This window comes from Ceratotherium simum, chromosome X, assembly GCF_057802395.1.
Source record: "Ceratotherium simum simum isolate JZ-2026a chromosome X, ASM5780239v1, whole genome shotgun sequence".
Taxonomy (NCBI): Eukaryota; Metazoa; Chordata; class Mammalia; order Perissodactyla; family Rhinocerotidae; genus Ceratotherium; species Ceratotherium simum.
Genome location: NC_141940.1, coordinates 124121091 through 124141205, shown reverse-complemented (window position 1 = coordinate 124141205; position 20115 = coordinate 124121091). Strand labels below are relative to the sequence as shown.

Sequence of the window (20115 nt, the reverse complement as noted above, 5' to 3'; positions counted from 1 at the left end):
ATATACCCAGAGCATATACCCTCATCCATATACATCACGGATGAGAAGCAGCCAACAGGGAAAACTTAAAACCCTACATGGGTTTTAGGGTGATCTGATACTTCTAAGATTGGTGTGGGCAGTGACATATGAGAGAAACTAAAAAAATATAAGGGAATACACTTTTCTCCCTCATTTTATACTTTTTCTTTCTGCCAGTCCTGGCTACTTGGGGACATGTAGTGAGGTGGATATTTACCTTCAAGTGGGAAGAGCTGGTGAGCAGAGTGATGGATTCTTTTTGTGTGTGCCTTATATTGTGCCTATCACATGTCGGTATCAATAAATGCTCATCAAGGTAAACAGGAAGCCCTGATTTTTAAATTCTAAATTAACACTTGACATAAAACCCATTCATCAAGAATCAGCAGTGTGCTAGTCATGGTAATTGTTGAACCAATTCCAAATTATAGATTTTACTCCTATGATATTGCCTATCTCTAGCGGTGTGTGCAAGCTACAAATAATACGTTCTTTCTCTGCGTGTGCAGAGTTACATTCATTAAAATGCATTCAATTTCTCTTTAATTTGTAAACTGAAGCAAGCAGTCAATAAGTTTGTCTATTACCTGTTTATTCACTTGCCTTTGTAGCTGGTATGCAATGCCACCTCTCTACAGGAAGTGGATATTTCTTTTCCAATCTTAAATAATTAACCAGTGTGATTTTCCACCCTCTTCTAGCTGCCTGAGCACATCCCAACTGTGAGCATCCATTTTGTTCTCTATTATTTCACTTCCATCCCCTATTTCCTCATATGATGAAAATCCCAAGTGCAAATACATTTCAAAAGTATATGGTAAGATTTATTTTAAAACCCTGTCTACTTTCAGAGAAAAAGCTTCAGACTATAAATACATTTCAGGGAGGGAGAAAATGCAAAACCACTTTTTTTTTCTTTTGGCTTTTATGCTTCAAATCTCAAAGTCATTCATTTTTAATTTTCATCCTGAAAGCATTTTCTTTTCCATCTATACAATGCTCAAGCATATCAGGGAAGTTTAAACAATAAAGACAGAAAGTGTTTTGTTTCTTTTTTATTCTTTCAATAACACTGACTTGAAAATATCTGGTCAAAGAAAGGCTTTGGGAAATATCACATCGTGTACTGTGCTCATGGCTCTGCGTGCTATGTATTATTTAGCGTATGCTATATGGGAAAATGCACTCTGCACTTGGGCTTTTGAAAGAAAAGTTTTCAAAAGGATGTTTTGAGACCGAGTCCTGCTTTTACCAAATCAGATTTGCAACAACGCGTGTTCACAGGTCCGCCACACACAGCTTCCATCTGATGCTCACAACTGCTCTTGGTTTGATGATCCGAGCATGCCCCACTTGTTAGTGCCGAGTCCTGTAACTTCAGGGGGCTCTGCATCTCCCTAACCTCTCTGTCCTGCCAATCCCACAAAACGACCAGTGATAGAGAAGGAGAGCAGTGACTGGATCTGGGTACAGACAGCTTAGCAGAAAGGAGGGCAGAGGCGAGCTCCAAACAAAATGAGCAAGTAGCTGCCCTGCTTCTGGTATTCACCGTGTCTCCATTCATCTGCTCTCTCCCCTGCCCTGTTCCTGGCAAGCTCCTCAGGGTCCAGGGTGCTGGAGGCCAAGGCTGTACTACAGCTGTCCCAATCTGAGATGCCATGCCTGAGCTTCCTGCGTCCAGTGTACATTTCCCCCCCAAATCACTTCTGCTTCACTTCTCTCCCTTTCCCATCATAATGCTTCCATCGGGCTAAACTTGAACCAATTAAGATGACCGAAATAATGTAAAAGAGACTAGTCTCACAAATTAGAATAAAAGCACATAGCATAAAAATTGACTTAATGGTGTTACTTCAGACCATTTTCTTGCCATTTGACTATCTCTTCTTGCCAGGCTTGGCTCCAAGGCCACTCCACCAACATCCCCGCTGCCTTGCATCCCATCTTCATGGCCCACCCTTGTGGAATGAATCTCTTCTTATTTAGCATGATCACGGTTTGTGTGTGTGTGTGTACCTAAGTTTTCTTTTTTTTAATTTGGGTAACATTGGCTTATAACATTATATAAATTTCAGGTGTACATCATTATATTTCAATTTCTGTGTAGATTACATCATGTTCACCACCCAAAGACTAATTACAATCCATCACCACACACATGTGCCTAATCACCCCTGTCACCCTCCTTCCTCCCCACTTCCCCTCTGGTAACCACCAATCCAATCTCCGTCTCCTTGTGCTTGTTTGTTGTTTTTATCTTCTACTTATGAGTGAGATCATATGGTATTTGACTTTCTCCCTCTGACTTATTTCACTTAGTGTAATACTCTCAAGGCCCATCCATGTTGTATGGCCACATTTCATTGTCTTTTATGGCTGAGTCGTATTCCATTGTGTATATATACCACATATTCTTTATCCATTCAGCCCTTGATGGGCACCTAGGTTGCTTCCAAGTCTTGGCTATTGTGAATAATGCTGCAATAAACATAGAGGTGGATGTATCTTCATGCATTCATGTTTTCATGTTCTTTGGATAAATATCCAGCAGTGGAATAGCTGGATCGTATGGTAGTTCTATTCTTAATTTTTTGAGGCATCTCCATACTGCTTTCCATAATGGCTGCACCAGTTTGCACTCCCACCAGCAGCATATGATATTAAACTTCCATTGTGCATTTTATTCTGCCTAGTAGAGTTAGTTGTTTGCATGTCCTGATTTAAACAAGCTACTTGAGGTCAGGGGTACAGTTGCACATTATCTTATCATTTTCTGACAATTCTGGTAGAAACAACTCCCTTCTTTGGGCAGAGATTTCTATTTTAAAACTCATAATGTTCACCCACACCATACCTCAATCCTTCGCTCCCCCCACTGAGGTAAAAGACTGGATTTTGTTAATGTTTGCATCCCCAGATATATGGACCTGAATGAAAAATATGGTGATGTTGTGCATTTGTGTGTGCATTGACTTTCTTTAATGCACGTTTCTTTAATTAAACATTTGCAGTTTAAAGAAACTGTGAAGTCTGTAAAGTCATTTTCATCCATCTGGTGGCATATAATACTCAAAGCCAAAAACAAAAATGTCTACTTAAAACTCATGGTTATCTAAAAATTATATTTGGGGCCAATATATGATATAAATAGTCTGAAATAGGATAGCATACTTCTGCAAAAACAAGGATTTTTATTCTTTACAGCAACTGTAATAGATTTTTCTTAATCAGTTGACTTATTTACCCTGTTTTCTATTTTTTTGTTGTTGTTAACTGAGTCATATTTGGCTAATTTTAACTTCTTTTAAGTTTATCCAGAAACCCTAAAAATGGGAAAGAGAAGCATTATATTAGCTATGTCTATTTTCCCAGAATGAAGGGAAACTTTTGCTTGTAGAATTTTAATTTGCAAGGCACAATTTATAACACCATAAAGAGACATTTCTCTTGAAACCAAGAGCTCTATCATTTCTTTTCTCATCCGACATCTGCAGAGTGAGAGTAAATATTTCTTAATTTAGAGGAAGGTAAGGCTATTTTTCAAGTGAATCTCCTAAATTAATCCACTGGAGTAGGCGTTATTTCCTCCATCACATGTCTGCCTTAAATATAGTACCTGCACAGATGAAGCAAATGCAAAAATAGCTGTGCATTTAAATAGGTGATATTGTCTCATGTAGAAAAGATGAGTCTCGTAGATGACATAAAAGTTGTTGTTTTTTATACTTCTAGATTTTCAGTGGCTTCATTTTTTCATATAGTTCCTATATTTGGGATGTAATTTATGGAAAGGTTTAGCTTTGTCTCTCAAAAGCTTTTCATTTTTCTCGTAAGATTGAATCACTTGCTAATAAGGGCCTAGTGCTATATTTTTGGCTACCTATCCATCTATTTTCTACCTAAATCATTGATATCTCTACAGCCCGTCTTGCTCCAGAAGCTTCTAAGGTGATAACATGTATCAGGAAATCTTATCCTTATCATGTATTATCCTCAATTTGAAGATATTAGACCTCTGGCATATGAAGGTTAAAAGGTCAAGGAATGACTCCAGATTAGAAATCTGATTCTGGTAATATATGCAGCAAAATATCGAGCATCCAAAATATTTCAATTAAATTTACATGTTATCATGTGCACAATTGATACCAGGTCCTCAGATCCAGACTAAATTGGCTCACTCAGATGCAGTTACCTGGCCCATTTGGTAGACAGATCATGCCTCTTGTTGCTTTCTGTCTTAACAAAATACCATAGACTTGAACGATAGAAACTTGTTTTCTCACAGTGCTGGAGGCTGGAAGTCCGAGATCGGGGTGCCACCATGGTTGAAGTCTTAGTCCATTCAGGTTGTCACAACAAAATACTATAGATTGGGTGGCTGACAAACTACAGAAATTTATTCCTCATGATTCTAGAGGCTGGGAAGTCCAAGATCAAGGTGCTGGCAGATTCGGTGTTTGGTGAGAGTCTGCTTCCGGGTTCATAGAAGGCTGTCTTCTCCCTGTGTCCTCACATGGCAGAAAGGAAGAGGGAGGTCTGTGAGGTCTCTTTTATAAGGGCACTAATCCCAGCCATGAAGGCTCCACCCTCATGACCTAATCACCTCCCAAAGGCCACACCTCCAAATACAATCATATTGGGAATCAGGATTTAACATATAAACAGTCTATGGCAGTTGAGTTCTGGCGAGGGCTCTCTTCCTGGCTTGCAGACTGCCCCCTCCTTGCTATGTCCTCATGTGGTGGAGAGAGGAAGCTCGGGCACCTCTTCCTCTTCTAAGGACATTAATCCAGTCATGAAGACCCCGTCCTCATGACCTCCTCTAAACCTTATCATGCCCCAATGGCCCCACTTCCAAATACCATCACATTGGGAGTTAGAGCTGCAAACTGCGAATTTGGGGAGCACACAATTCAGTCCATAGCACCTCCCATTCTAGATGAAATTTTAAACTCACACTTTGAGGTCTCTTCTTTGCTTCTAACATGGACTGAGAGATAAAACATAAAAGGTAAAAATTGAAGAGTGATAGCCAAACTCTCAAACCAGGAAACCATCTCCTTGGAACAGAGACCAAACAGGAACTCCAAGCAGCAAGTGACCAGGGATCCTGCACTCTAGGTCCAGAAGCAGGGAGACACTAGGAGCTTAATTCCTGTGAAATAATGGAAGGTGTCCCCGTGACTGTGAAACAGAGCCTGTCCTTTCCTGAAACAAGAATATTTGTGTCCAATATTTCTAGTCTCAATTGTTTTGGAACTTCATCCTCTCCTTTAATATTTTATTGATATTCATCTGTGTACCAATTTATTTTACCTTTATTCAGGACAGCTTTTGATAATTAAACAAAAGAAGTTGTAGGAAAAATTTACACGACATCAACTATTCAAAACTATTTACCCCTTCAAAAGTAATTATCTACACAAGCAGAATTAAAGTGCGATTTCCCGCAATAATAAAATCTTCTTTTATTGGGAAGGAAGTCTATTGGGTCTTTTTTCCAGCTCTTACTGATGTTTGCAGATGAACGCTATCTAGCTTGCAGCCTCCCCTGATAATGTAGGCAAGTGAGACAGGGAAAGAACATAGACAAGCCTTCCTTTTAATCCTGGACTCTAAAGGCCTCTGCTGATAGAGATATTTTGTCTTGTATTCCATTCTGCTGTGTCTGGGAGCAATTTCTTTACTTGACCTCCTCTCCCAGTGACAGGAGTGGTTCTGGTTCCCAGCTGCAGCACGTGAAGTGTCTGTCCGCGTAACGGCCGCACTCCGACACGGGGGCGGCAGTTCAGGTCACTCACATTGTGTGCAATGCTCTTACTCAGATGCATCTGATTCTCTTATTTCTTTTTGTACTGTCGCTCTTGAGCTGAGTATTATAGCCCTATGTTAAAAATTTAACTGAGGACTCTAATGTTGAGATAAAATATTTAGAAATATACTATTCTAATTTTTCATAGAAAACACAACATCACACATTCAGTTAATAAACAAAACAACCAGACCATAGAAGGAAGGACTAGAGGAAGACTGGAAAGGGATGAAGTACATTCAATTCTCCAATCATGGGGCTCAAAACCAGCGAATGTTCTTTCATTATTTTGCCAGCATATCCTCTTTATGAACATAGCAATACATGAATTGAATAAGTGCAGTCATAAGAGAATGACAAGGATGAAATGCTTTAAAAAAAAAATAAACAAACTAAGGGCATTTCTTAGGGAAATCCATGCCCACCCTGCATGTTGAGAGCTTCTTCTAGCTGTCAGCCCAGCTGAATAACACATGAATTTGTAATTCATGATACTCAAAAAGGAAAATAAGCAAAATAATATTATTGTGCATGAACCTTGCCTTTCGGAGGGGCAAATGCACCTATGCTCGTTTTATCATTTGGACAGAGTAATAAAAATTACCACCACTGCACAAGATATCACTCAGTCAAAATGACTTAGAAGGGAGAATACCGGCATGTTTTGGGACCAGAGAAGCTGCATGACATTGCAAAGGAGAAAGATGCATATGTAATGAAAGGCACAGGTATAGGAGTTTGCATTAAAAACCACTAGCCCAACAGTTAGGACAGCCATTCACTGACACTCCCCTGAGAGTGCCTGTCAGTGCAGACTCATTTGAATTTGGAACTGAAGAAATGCTAGTGAATCTTGGCTTAACCAAGGGTATCCTTTTGCAGAATGACAGGTATGATTCCTAATCCAATTATCTGCCCTGTCCTTCAAATAAATGTTATTGCCCCATGTCACTGCCTTTGAAGCACCATACACAGTCAATGGCATTCATCAGAAAAGAGCAAAAACATTAACCATTATATTGCTTATTCATCTAACATAAATAAGGACACTGCCTCAAACGTCTCCATCTTGATTTAAAATCCACGGCAATGTCCATTTCTAGGAGAAATAAAGGGTGCTTATGCCACCAGCTCATGGTCCTGAGATGGGGTGAGAAGTTTATTCCTACTCCTTTTAGCCCAGTAGCATATGTCACCATACAGCACAGCACACCTCCAGGACAGCACATCAGGCACCTAACAGAGCAGAGAAAACCAGAGCTAGACCCCTCTCTCTGGCTCTCTCACTCCCTTCCTTTCCCACCTACCGAGGCCAGCTACGTGTTGAAATGCAAGAGCGTTAAGTTTCCACGTCAGACAGACTTGGTTTTATTCTTGGTTCCACCTCTTATAACTGTGGCGACGGACTCAACCTCTCGGGTTCGGTGTTCTCCTACGTAAAATGGATGTGTTAATGCCCACCTCAAAGGCTAACTCTGAAGATTCGCCAGTGGACATGCATAAATAGCTGAGCAGAATGTCTGGCATTTAAAAGGTCTGATACAATCAGAAGTGCTTTTTCTCTACGGATCTCCCACTGGGGCCTGGCCACCTTGTCAAGCCTTCCCCAATAAGCACCAGGTAAGTCAAACCTCCCAGACCCCAGATGGTCTGGAATCAGAACTGTGTTGGCAGAGCGTACAGCAGTGGCACTTGGCTCTGTTATCTGACTGCACAGAGGAGCTTGGAAACATAACTGCTTCAAACGAAGAGGACATATATTTTATTTTGACATTGCTCCAAAGCCCCCTCATTCCAACAAGCACCAAATCTTCAAATGCATGAGTTGCCCACAGGTATACAATTACTGGTCTCTTACCCCTTCTTCCCAAAAGCTTTCCTTCAAAGGAAAATCCTCCAGCAATGGATTGTCCCTCTGGAGGAAAAAAGCAAACCTGAGGCCTGCATCTGTATAGACCTGAGAAACGATGGCAGATCTCTGCTCAGCTGACCTCTGTCTCTGTGGCCGAGTGTCTTTGCAGTGTATTACGTGTGCGTTAGCTGTCTATTGTGTCAAAATCGTATGAAAACTGCAAGAGGAATAGGATGTGGGTTTGAGCCTGTCAGCAGGGGGCCTCGAAAAGAAAGTGCCCATTTTCACTGTCTGGTTTCTAGCCTGTCGTCAGGAGGTGATTTTATTCTCGCTAATCTAGTGACCAGGTGAGATCGTGATGGCTTCATTAGCATCTGCAGCCCCATATGCCACCCTAAGTGTGACAAGCATAAGCATGCTAATTTTCTTAAAGAAAGCAAGATTAAACTCTATTTCCTGTTGAAGGTGGGAAACAGGTGGTCTCACGAAACCTTATGGTTTCCAAATTTAAACCACCTTGTGAGGTTCGTGAAGGGCTGTGGAACGTGGACCCTGTTTAGTCAACACAGAATTCACTCTCTTATTTTGTCCCCAGTGATTAAAGCAAAAGTCAAGCTTTTCTGGGATTTTTGAGCCAAGGGTGAAAGAGAGGGACGGTGGAGGAGCACCTGTACTTTCTGGAAGGAATACCAGCCAGACTTCAGATGGCTCTTCTCTAAATCCAGCTCTTTCTTTTCTCCACAGGCAAATTTTATTCCTTGCCTGTTCCTGTCTCCTACCTCAAGATCCAGAACACTTTACGGTTCTTCTATGAGCTAGATTTATAAAGCTGCACACGTCTCTTAATCACATTTCCCCAACTGAAATTTCTGAATCGATACAATTGGAATGGTTTTATTTAGCAAACACTCATAGCCCTTTCTGACTGCTGGGCCCTGGGTTAAATGCTTAAAACGCATTAATTCTTTCCATCTGTATGACAACCACATGTTGTAGGCACTCATGTTGGCCATCTCTGTAAAAGAAGAAATGGAGCACAGGTTGGGTAAGTCACTTGTCAGGAATACTGCTTGGATGGTCATAGTCAGGTGTGTCTTCCCAAATCCAGATCCTGAACACTTACTCCCTTCTCACCCCCTGCATAAAAGTGTTAGGACCATTAAGCAAAACAATGGGTGCACAGTATCCAGCAATCACAAAATGGAAGTTACCGATTTTCCTGAAAATGTATTATTTCTGTGACCTAGTCTCTGTCTCCCACGATTCATTCCTTTCACTATAGGACTTGCATGTTTTTTAAATTCCGTTTAGAGAATCACATTACCATCTCCTACAGTGACCGGCAAGCCTTATTCCTCATCATTCCCTTCCTCAAGGCTTGTAAGCTGCTTGGAGGAAGGAGCTCACTACCCGAAGGGTTACACTGGGTGTATTGACCCAACATTGATTATGGATTGAGCGCTTACCGTTTATAAGGAAGATTCAGGTACCGAGAGGTGCTGAGCCTTCCACAGGCTTTGTGTAGATGTGATGCTGCCTTCAACCCAACCCTCTTCTTTCTCTTCTTCACAGCACGGGTTAATCTGGTAGGAGATACAAAACTATTTCAAGGCAGAGGCAAATATAGTCCTGCAAAATGTTTTTCTAATTTTGTATGAGTTATCTGTAGAAGTGTAAGTGGTTCATAGGAAGGAATTGCTTTTCAGAAAAGTACATATAAGATACAGAAATCTGTAGGTTTACCTGTACCCTAACTTTGAAAAACAGAAACATTTAAAAGGTAAGTGAATTGCTTCCTTAAGAGAAATTTTTATCATTTTATCACTTGTAAATCTTATCATTGTGGATAATGTTCTAGATCTTCCTGGTACACAATCAGCTTTTTAAGGAATTGGGATTATTTTGAAATTAGAATTTTAGGATTTATTTTATTCTTCAAGTATTGCAAAAACAAAGGTACTCATGGAGTATAAGAAGAAAACAGGATATGACGAATATAGACATGACTTTAAAAAGAAGAAAAAACCAGAAACCCAAAACTCAATGACTAAATTTGCATTGAAATTATTATAGAACTGACAGGAAAAAATAATCAATTTTCGGGCATGTAAAAACATGGGACACATTCCCAGAATGTAGAAAAATAGATTTAAATGGAAAGAGATTAAAATTATAAATGACAAAGAAAAGAATCAACTTATAATTAGTGTTCTTGAAGATGATTTGAAAGCAAGTGGAGCAGAAATCATAGCCAAGGTTTGTGACAAAAGAAAACTTTACTAAAGTGAGAAAACAACATGATTCCAGTTTGAATGGGTTCACTGGGGTTTCAGGCAAAGTTAATAAAAATAGAACCAAACTGAGACACGCTGTGCCATCATAATTTAAATAAAAGTGAAATAACATCTATAACTACCCAGGCAAACAAAGCAGGTGACACAAAAAGAAAGGAAGACTGGGCTGGTCCCAAGCTTCTCCGGAAAACCAAATGGTGAAAGATGAAGTGACAAGTATGCTATGTTGGGGGGTTAGTATTATTGACCCAAGAATTCTACCAAACGAGATTTTCCTCAACTATGAAGGCAACAGGAAGATATTCTCAGGCATGCAATGGTAGATGCACAGTATATACAATATAAGCAGCTTTTCCGAAAAAAAATTGCTTGAAAATATATTCCAGTTTACCAAGATATAGATTAAAATAATGAATAGAAAATTGTTTCTGATGATGAGGCTGACTGAATTATTGATTCAGCTTTTAGACAATTATTGAAAATGTGATTGTAATGGAAATAATGAAATCAATGTAATTTTTGAAAAGGATTAAGTGGGAAAAAGAATAATTATTGTAGTAACTACTGTTGATTATGCACCTTCTAGATGCTAGTCATTGTATCTTGCAATTCATATAAGTCATCTCTTTTCAGTCTTGTGATGATCATATGAGTTACATATTATACCCCAAATACATAGAGAAAGGAAAACAGAGTTAGATGACATTATGTACCCAAGATGATGTGGGAATCTTGTAAGAACTAGATTCAGGATTACAACCACAAATGTGATGGTTGTAATTAATTACAATATATTAGTCCTCCAATTTAGCAAAAATCTAGAGCATCAGTTTCCAAATGCGTCTGCACATTGGAATTACCTAGGGAACGCCAAAAATTAGTGATACCTATGTGTCACCCTCAGAGATTCTGATTTTATTTTCTGGGGTGTCCCATGGTCTTTGGAGTTTTTAAAATCATCAGATGATTCTAACATGCATACAAATTTGGGGACCACTAGTCTAGACAATAATATCTGATTTCCTTTACAAAGGCTTGGAAATCGTGTGACAGGCACAGAAAGAAGTTTAAATCTGTCATTGTTCCTCTGGAATAATCTACAGTTGTTGGTGTGTTTTTCATTTTGATAATTAAAGATTGATTGAAGAGCACTTAATTCAAGGAACTCAGCAGTAGGAAATATTGGAAGACTCTAAAGGGAGACATTCCCATGGAATGAGGTTGAGCTGGGCCAATGGTGCTCAACTGGGGGGTGACTGTGCCCCCAGCAGACACTTGGCAATGTCTGGAGGCATTTTTGGCTGTCATGACTGAGAGGTGAGGAGAGGAGTGGAGGGCGGCTATTGGCATCTAGTGAATAGAAGCCAGAGATGCTGATAAAAATTTGGGGGGAAGGCATGGGTTCCTGCTGGAGAGCATGTGATATAAACTCTAAAGATACCTAACATGGTTAATTTTACCTGTCAACTTGACTGGGCCATGGAGTCCCCAGATAGCTAGTTAAACATTATTTCTGGGTGTCTCTGTGTTTCCAGAAGAGATTAGCACTTGAATTGGTAAACTCAGTACAGCAGATGGCCCTCCCCAGTGTGGGTGGGCATCATCCAATCTGTTGAGGGCATGAAAAGAACAAAAAGGTGGAGGAAGGGAGAATTCACTCTCTTTGCCTGACTGCATGAGCTGACCATTGGTCTTCTCCTGCCCCTGGACTAGCACTCACACCATCAGCTTGGTTCTTAGGTCTCAGACTTGGGCTGGAACTACACCCCCTTTCCTGGTTCTCCAGCTTTCAGATGGCAGATTGTGGGACTTCTCGGCTTCCATAATCACGTGAGCCACTTCCTTATAATAAACCATACCTTCCTTATAATAAACACACCTTATAATAAACCAGATTGGTTGCTATCTTAAGGTGAGACACTTACCTTAAGCATGGTGACAACTGCACAACTGGCTTTAAAAGGACCTTTCTGCAAACCGTGTTTCACTCACAAGTAATTGAAGCCTAAAACACTACTCAAAAAAGTTACGCAAAAAGATACAACTAATGCTCATACAATTTAACAGTCAGTCAGTAACTGGTAAGAAATCCTTTATCTGGGAAACTTCTGTTGGAGCTGTGTTCTCTACCAAGCATTGTAAACACTCAGAAATGTTTGGTGGCAACTGTGCATAAGCATCCTATTGTAAAATTGTAAGATAATTTATTCTGATGAAAGAAATCCACAGGCATTATCCTTAGCATCGAGAAGCCAGCTGTTAGAGAAATTCTTCCCCGAAACTCTTTACCCAAACAATCATTTTCTATAAACCAGCAATGGCTCTCAAAGAAAATAGTATCAGAAATCTTTCAGAGAATGTATCAAAAGAAAAAAGATGTCAGTTGAAAGTACAAACTGATTTTCAGAATGAATTGTTAGCCAACTGCTACCTTTAATCAACAAAGTTTTAAGTCTACTTATTAATTTAGCATAATGTCTCCTTCAGGTCTATTCATGTTTCCTTTCTTTGAAGGCTAGGATTCCTTCCTTTTTCAGACTAAATAATATTCTATTATATGTATATACATTTTCTTTATCCATTCATCTGTTGATGGCCACTTGGGTTGTTTCCATATCTTGGCTACTGTGAATAATGCTGCAATGAACATAGGGGTACAGGTATCTCTTCAAGATCCTGCTTTCAATTTTTTAAGATACATGCCCAGAAGTGGGATTGCTGAATCACGTGGCAGTTCTATTTTTAATTTTCTGAGGAACCTCCATACTGTTTTCCATAGTGCTCCACCATTTTACATTCCCACCAACAGTGTGGAAGGGTTCCAATTTCTCCACATCCTCACCAACGCTTTTTGTCCATCGGGCATCGGGTTTCTTTTTGATAATTGCCGTCTTATCAAAAGGGTGTGAGGTAACAGATCACTGTAGTTTGGATTCACATTTCCATGACAATTATTGATCTTGAGCATCTTTTCATATACCTCTTAGCCATTTGTATGTCTTCTTTGGAGAAATGTCTCTTCAAGTGAAATACGTCAGTTACAGAAGGACAAATAGTGCATTATTCCACTTAAATGGGGTAAAAAAAAAGTCAAACTCATTGAAGCAGAGAAAAAAATAGTGGTTGCCAAGGGCTGGGGAGAGGGTGAGATGGGGAGTTCTTGTTCTACAGGTATAAAGTTTCAGTTATGGTGGGCGAATAAGTTCTAGAGATCTGTTGTACAAATAGTACCCATAGTTAACCATATGGAATTGTGTACTTTCAAATTAAGAAGATAAATCTCATATTCAGTTTTTTAACCACAAAGGGACACAAGGAAACTCTGGGAGGTGTTGGATATGTCTATTACCTTGATTGTGTGGGTGGTATCATGGTGTTTGCGTAATCTAAACTCATCAAATTGTACACATTAAAAAAGTGCAGTTCTTTGTATATCAGCTATATCTTAGTAAAGCCGAAAAAATTTTTTTAAAAATAAAGTCTACCCATTTAAAACATTTACGGTAGCAAAAGTAGAATTAGGAGAGAAATCGTGTTAAATTCAAGGCAAAGAAGATACCAAATACTTTGTTTGAAAATCAACAGTACAACTTATTTTTTTCATTTCTGGGAGCTATAATATGATATATCATGGGAAAATTGAGAAAAGCACTTTAATAAAAGAAGCTTGCCTATTTACCAAGTCACAACTAGATAATGGGAAATTTTTCCATTTAAAAATTGTTAATCTGTATTAAAGGAGTCCTGCCAAAAAGAACTGGGAATCTTTCACGAATTTATAGGCACTGCTTGCCAACCTGATCCAATTTTTCTCTTGTTGAAACTGCTTCATTAATTTAATGTGCAAGAAATAAATATTTGATGTGCAATTAGTTGGAGATTATTATGGCCATAATGGAACCTTTCCAGATAAACAGCTGCTCAAACACTTTAAATGCATGAAAAGCAAAGCACAAAATGGAAAATAAAATGACACCAGCTCGACAGAGGAAAAAAGTTAAAATATTGAATTAGTGAATAAGATGGCTGCTCATTTACAATTTGGTGACAATTTATCAAAGCATCACAGCGAAAAAGCTGTGGCACACTTAGCCCAGTATCCACCTACCTGAATCATCATGGAAACATCTGCCTGCAGATGTCATACATTCTCGCCCAAGAAGAAGATATTATGGAAACAGATATTGACTAATTCCACCAATTCTTTCAGATAATTCATTTTACATATGGATGCATATCAATGAATATTTGCTGAATTTTGATTATTCCATATTAGCATTTACATGCATGCTGTGTCTATTTCCATATCCACATATGAACTGTTATGATTCCACTTCAGGATAGAATGGTGTCTATCTGGAGAGTTCAACATTGACTAGGCTGTTTTAATTTTGAATAAGCCTTTGAGGTTTCTTAGCACATGCTCAGACCCTGTGAAGGAACTCACGTCACTCAAGCACTTAAACTCCCTTTTCCAAAATTGTACCTTCCTTTCGAGATAGACCATAAGAACTGGAGTTAGTTGTCTCTCTCCCCTACTGCACTGGGAACCACCCGAGGGCAGATTGTGACAAATATCTCAGTATCTCCAAATCCTGCTATAGTTCCTGACAGAGCAGTTCAGTCATGTTCATTGAAAGGATGCCTGAAGCTATTTGCAATACAGAAAGAGAGAGAGAGGAACATCAATGGATGAGCCTCATGAGCTCCACAGAAAATTGTTCACTACAAGTAAATAGATGAGGTCTTTTATTAAGAGGGGAGCAAGAGAAAGTATTCTCTTTGCCATTTTCCTCCTCTTGGGGAGACGACAGCAAAAGGGCAAAGTGAGCTCTTGGAAGTGGTAAAAATCTGGCTTGTGATTACAGATTTGAATATCAAAAGAGTCAGTGAGAACTGCGTACAATAACGGATGTTCTGGTATACTCTTCTAGAAAATTGACTTGGGGCAAATTTATTACTTATTGTGGCTCTGTTCCATTTTTAGATTAAATTCTATAATCCATTGCATTTTACCCTTACTCTTTGCTCTAACATCCCCTTGGTCCAAGGGAGGTGAGATTCTGTTATGTTTTTGTCTTGACTCCCCTGCTGCCTCCCTGAGCAACACACACAGACACAAATCACAAGGACTATGGAGAAACAAATGAAGGAGTAAAAGCATCAATTTAATACCATTTTGTCCTGATGGAAATGCACTGTCTAGTTACATATTGAGGCAGGTCCTCCCATGAACAGGGAGGGGAAATGTTCCCTCTCCTGGGATCAGGGTGGGTCTGTGATGTGACTAGGGCAGAGGAATGCTGTGTGCCTCCCAAGCTTAGGTGCTCAAAGGTAACACAGCTTCTTCCTAGGGCTTGTGCATTCTCCCCTTGGGACCAGCCACCATGCTTTGGGGGAGCCAGGGAGCCACACAGAGGAATAACATGCTACTGCCCTGCCAACAGCCCTGTTCAGGCCCCAGGCAGTGGCCAGCACCATCTCCAAACATGGGAGGGAGTCACCTCTCAGGTGATCCAGCCCCCGGCTCTCCTCCCAGCAAGCCAGCTGTTACCGCATGGAACAAAGACAAGCTGTGCCCATCAAGACAAGCCCAAATTGCAGATTTGTGGAAAATAAAAAATAAGTGATTGCTGTTGATTTCAGACAGTAAGTATTGGAGTCATTTGTTGGGAAGCAAAACACAACTGAAACACATATGCAGCAGAACTGGAGCCACTTATTCAATAAATGTATTTTTAGCCCCTAGTATACAAAACCTTTCCAAATGTATGGCATTGTTGCTACTCGTATCCCGCTAACCTCCATTACACAGTAGGGAAAGGAGATTTAGTATAAACATCCTCCTGTGAAACCAGAACCTAAGTCATTTCCGCTGGCCAGGAACTTACATTATTATGAGGAAAATAGGGAAAGACACACAGATTAGCACCATAAAAGAGTAAGCAGGATACTTTGCAAGTTATTCACGCAAGACTTGTGTATTGAGAACTCCTGTGTGCCAGGAACGTCGCTCTCTGCACTATAAATACAGCAGGGATGACAAGGATCCTGTTATCAGGGATCTTAGATTCATGTCGGTGTAGATAACCAACACACTAGCAAATGAAGAAAACCACTTCAGATAAAGAAAAGTGCAGAACACAGCCGGGTGGATGAGCTGAGGGAGCCACGACCTTAGATAGACTATCAGGGAAGTCTTTGATCAAATGGCATTTAAGCTGAGCCCTTGTGAAGAAAGGTGGCTGCCACGCCAACACATGAGGAAAGAGGAAAGCGAGTAGAGACCGAGGGAGACTTGGAGAAACAGGGAATCAGAACGTTAGGAGCAAAGGAGAGGCAGTGCAAAGAAAATCTTTTTGTTCCTTGCAGGACATGGAAAGGCGAGTTGAACTGTATTATTCTGATTGCAATGAGAAGCTGCTGGGTGGTGTTAAGCAGAAGACTCTAATAATTATTAACATACATTGCTTACAAATCTCTCTAACTGCCTCGTGGTGGCTGGGCTGGACTAGAAACTGGGAGACCAGTTAGGCGGCTGCGGTCCCTCCTCTTTGTTCGGGGATTCTGCATTTGCAAATTCATCTGCTCGCTACAATCTATCTGTAACCCTCAAATCCATACTCGCGGTACTTTCGAGGCAATTCACCGACATGCGCAGAGCATTGAAAAAATCAACATATTCCCAGCCAGGGCTGAACAAGGCAACGCCCTGTCTCCTCGTTACAGCTCTCAGGCATAAACAAGTGTCCTTCTTGTGGTCTATCCAGTGCCACGTTTTTCATATTTCTGTGTCTTTTGTTGATGTTGCTGTTGAAAATGACCGCTGTGGAGATCAAGATTTGGCGACCCTGGAATATGTCTCTTTACCTTGTTTGTTTTCTCTGACGGACATTTGACCTCCCCCACTAACTGCCTAAAGAATTTAACATAGAAGACCTATTCCAGGAAGGAGTTACTGTCATCTGATGGCCGTAATGTAATGTAAAATAGATGTTACAATAGGAAAGGCACCAACAAGCCTCTCTTATTGAAAATTCTGTCTCTTCCCAGCCACATTCTCTAGGTGGCCCTGCTAGGAGTTGCCAGACAAAGATTTACATTTATAAGGGGAATCTCTATTTGTAAAGGTATCTCCCTCTCTGTGCTCTGGGGAAGCGGGGATGGCCTCTCTAGAAACTTATCAGTGTGGAGGATAAGGCCTTAAATCTACACACCCTTGATTACTGTGATTTCTGTCTCCCTCCCCACCCCCAACATCTTCCTTTGTCTTTAGCTGAAGATGGTATTTAAGATGAGAATCTCTGCTATTGTGTTGAGAAACTCAGTTTCCCTGGTTTCTCCCATGTACACTCCCATGTTATTAAACTTGGTATTATTTTCTCCTGCTACCCTGCTTGTTAATTATTTGGCCAGCCATAAGAAACTTAAGGTAAAGGGCAGAGGGGGATTCTCCCTCTTCTCCCTCACCCCCAAGCATAGAGCTGAAGTGCTATGTGGTGTTCCTAAGCATAAGATGGCTGGGATGTGTCTTAGGGAGAAAACACATGAGTTAGATAAGCTTCTTGTAGACATGAGTTATAGTGCCAACTTTATAGAACATAACTACCGCGAATAACAGAATCGACTGTATTTCAGTAGGTCCAGGTGGGAGACAGAGGTTGTGGGGGTGAGCAGTGGCTGAGCTTGGTCAAGTGACAGGGTTTGAGAGGGATCTGGATGTCAGGCATAAGAAATCCAGCAACATTCCCGGGTTCTGACACTGAGTGTGGCGCTAGGAAAGGATTCTTCCAACGGAGAAGAAGAGAGGCACGTGAGGATTTATGAAGAAGGTGGCATTTGTGAAGAAGGCCGCATTTGAACTGCACCTTGAAAGAATGGGCTAACGTATGCAAAATGTATTTATTTATCACATATACACATCTTTATGTGGGAATTACATACAAGGCGCAGGAGAGTGCAGCTCAGAAAACTTATGAGCAAATTAGAGTCATTTCTTACAGTATGTTTTTTTGTTTTTTTTGGTGAGGAAGATCAGCCCTGAGCTAACATCCATGCCAATCCTCCTCTTTTTGCTGAGGAAGACTGGCCCTGGGCTAATATCTGTGCCCATCTTCCTCCACTTTATATGGGACGCCGTCACAGCATGGCTTGACAAGTGGTGCGTTGGTGCACGCCCAGGATCTGAACCCCGGGCCGCCAGCAGCGGAGCGCGCGCTCTTAACCGCTACGCCACGGGGCAGCCCCATCTTACAGTATTTTTAAGGGATACATTTTGTTTGTACATATCGGGAACCCCAACCCTTATCCACAGCAGACAGATATACTAACTCAAAATGAATCATAGATGCATGCAATAAAAAAGACCCTCAGATTAAAAAAACTATAGCAAAGGTAATAAATGCATTTCTGTTTGTGAAACAAAAAAAAAGAAACGAAGGTTTTGACATAGTAACAAAATCAGACTGCAGAAGTTAAGGTGATTTAAGCTGTCACTAGAGAAAATCTAGATAAGAGAGACCTATTACTTTACAAATGAAGAAAACACTTCCTTCCCTCCCTCCTTGCTTCTTTCTCTCTTTCCTTTCACAAAAGTTTTCAATACTCATTCAACTCTCCTGATGTTTCAGAGACTGCTCTAGAATCTACAAATATGGTAGAACTTACAGTCTATTGAGGTGAGGGGCAGAGAATTATCAAGCAAAAATACAGTTCACAAGGTAGTTGCTTTAAATGGGGTTAAATGGTATAAAGAAAAAAATAGTTACATATTACAGTTTGGAAGTGGGTAAGGGAGAGTGTGGGCAATTTTATACAAGGAGGTGAGAGAAGCAAACCCAGAATAATGCTATTTATCGCTAGAAAAATCAAATTAATGGAAGTATTGTTGTATACTAGATGGTAAATTTCTGTACAATCTCTACCTCTTAATATGCGGGCATAGACCACTTGTCCTTAACCAATATTTAGCTCTTATTTTAACAACGACTTTTTTTACTGGAGAATGGAGATTTAGTTGAAGCCAAGTGGTGGGAAACATCAGTTACGAAGCTGCGTCGGTGTTAGGAGGCACTCTGCATCACCCGCTACCTGATTCAGCGGTTTTCAACGTGGTGTCCTCAGGCCATATGCCTCAGAACCACTTGAGACCTTATTTATAGGGCAGGAGACCCCCCTCCAGGCAATCTTATCTTTAACAAGCACATGGGTGATTATTTGGCACCTTAAAGTGTGAGCATCACTGACTGTCTGGTTGCAAATTCCCAATTTCTGGCAGAAGGTTGAGGGGGACGTATTTTGGGTGGAAGAGACCTAGCCCATCTTTGTGATAATGAGCCACACTGGACTCTCTCACTTCATTTGGGAACTGGTTAGGCTTTCCAGACTCTCAAGTCTTCCCTTTCCAGGAGAACACAGAGATGTGAGTGATAGATCACGGGGCCAGAAGTTCCAGGCAAATTAAAGCTCCACTGATGCAGGAAAAGCCTCTTAACTTCCCAGAGTCCCAGTCTGCATACAGGAGTAGAGGGTCAAAGGGACGGTAATGGAAAACCACACTGCACTCTCCCAATGCCACTGGAGTCATACAACGAGACTTCGAGGGTCATACACACACGTCAAATGTTGATGCTGTGTTTCTGTGAAAGAAAAGGACCGAAGGTGATTGAGTGCCTACTATGTGCCAAGACTGCTTAAAATATTGTCTCAAATTAAAATAAACTGATGAAATTCTCCCCAAAGCAGTTTAGGGATAGCATTGCTTGCTACATTCTATAGGGAGAAATAACTTGCAGAACAGGAGAACACAAATGCAAACCCAAAGCTTGGCTTTGCCAGTTTCAGGTGAACTCTAAAAGCACAATTGATTATTTTTGATTGTTTTTATTATTATTTATTTGATTATTTTTTTCTAAATTCTCTTTTTTTTTAAAAAAAATTAAGAGCATTTCATGTACTCCTCATAGACATCAACCAAGAAAGATTTTAATTTGGCTTTCCTTAAACAATCCATCATCTGCTCCCACACTGTTTAATAACATGTTCTAATATTATGAAATCATGGCTGAGTTCTAAAAATGCATTTCATAACTTATACGGTGGCTTATCAGTGGCAGTAGGCTTAAAATAAATAA

The 20115-nt window shown here is 40.3% G+C and overlaps 1 protein-coding gene across 2 annotated transcripts in view; it reads right to left on the bottom strand.

Annotated features, from left to right (window-relative positions):
* Positions 1–20115, bottom strand: part of PNPLA4 (patatin like domain 4, phospholipase and triacylglycerol lipase) — a 110037-nt gene that overhangs the window by 4052 nt on the left and 85870 nt on the right. The window contains exons 7-8 of one of the 2 annotated variants that reach the window (XR_015550386.1): positions 9155–9271; positions 4217–4525 (exon numbers count right to left, since the gene is read on the bottom strand). Coding sequence is in view for 1 of the 2 variants with exons in the window: in XM_087426627.1 (XP_087282753.1) it covers positions 9158–9271 (114 nt within the window). In the remaining variant the exon portion in view is untranslated. Of the gene's footprint in view, positions 1–770; positions 4526–9154; positions 9272–20115 lie in introns of those variants that run through there. The other variant, XM_087426627.1, reaches the window with a different exon arrangement.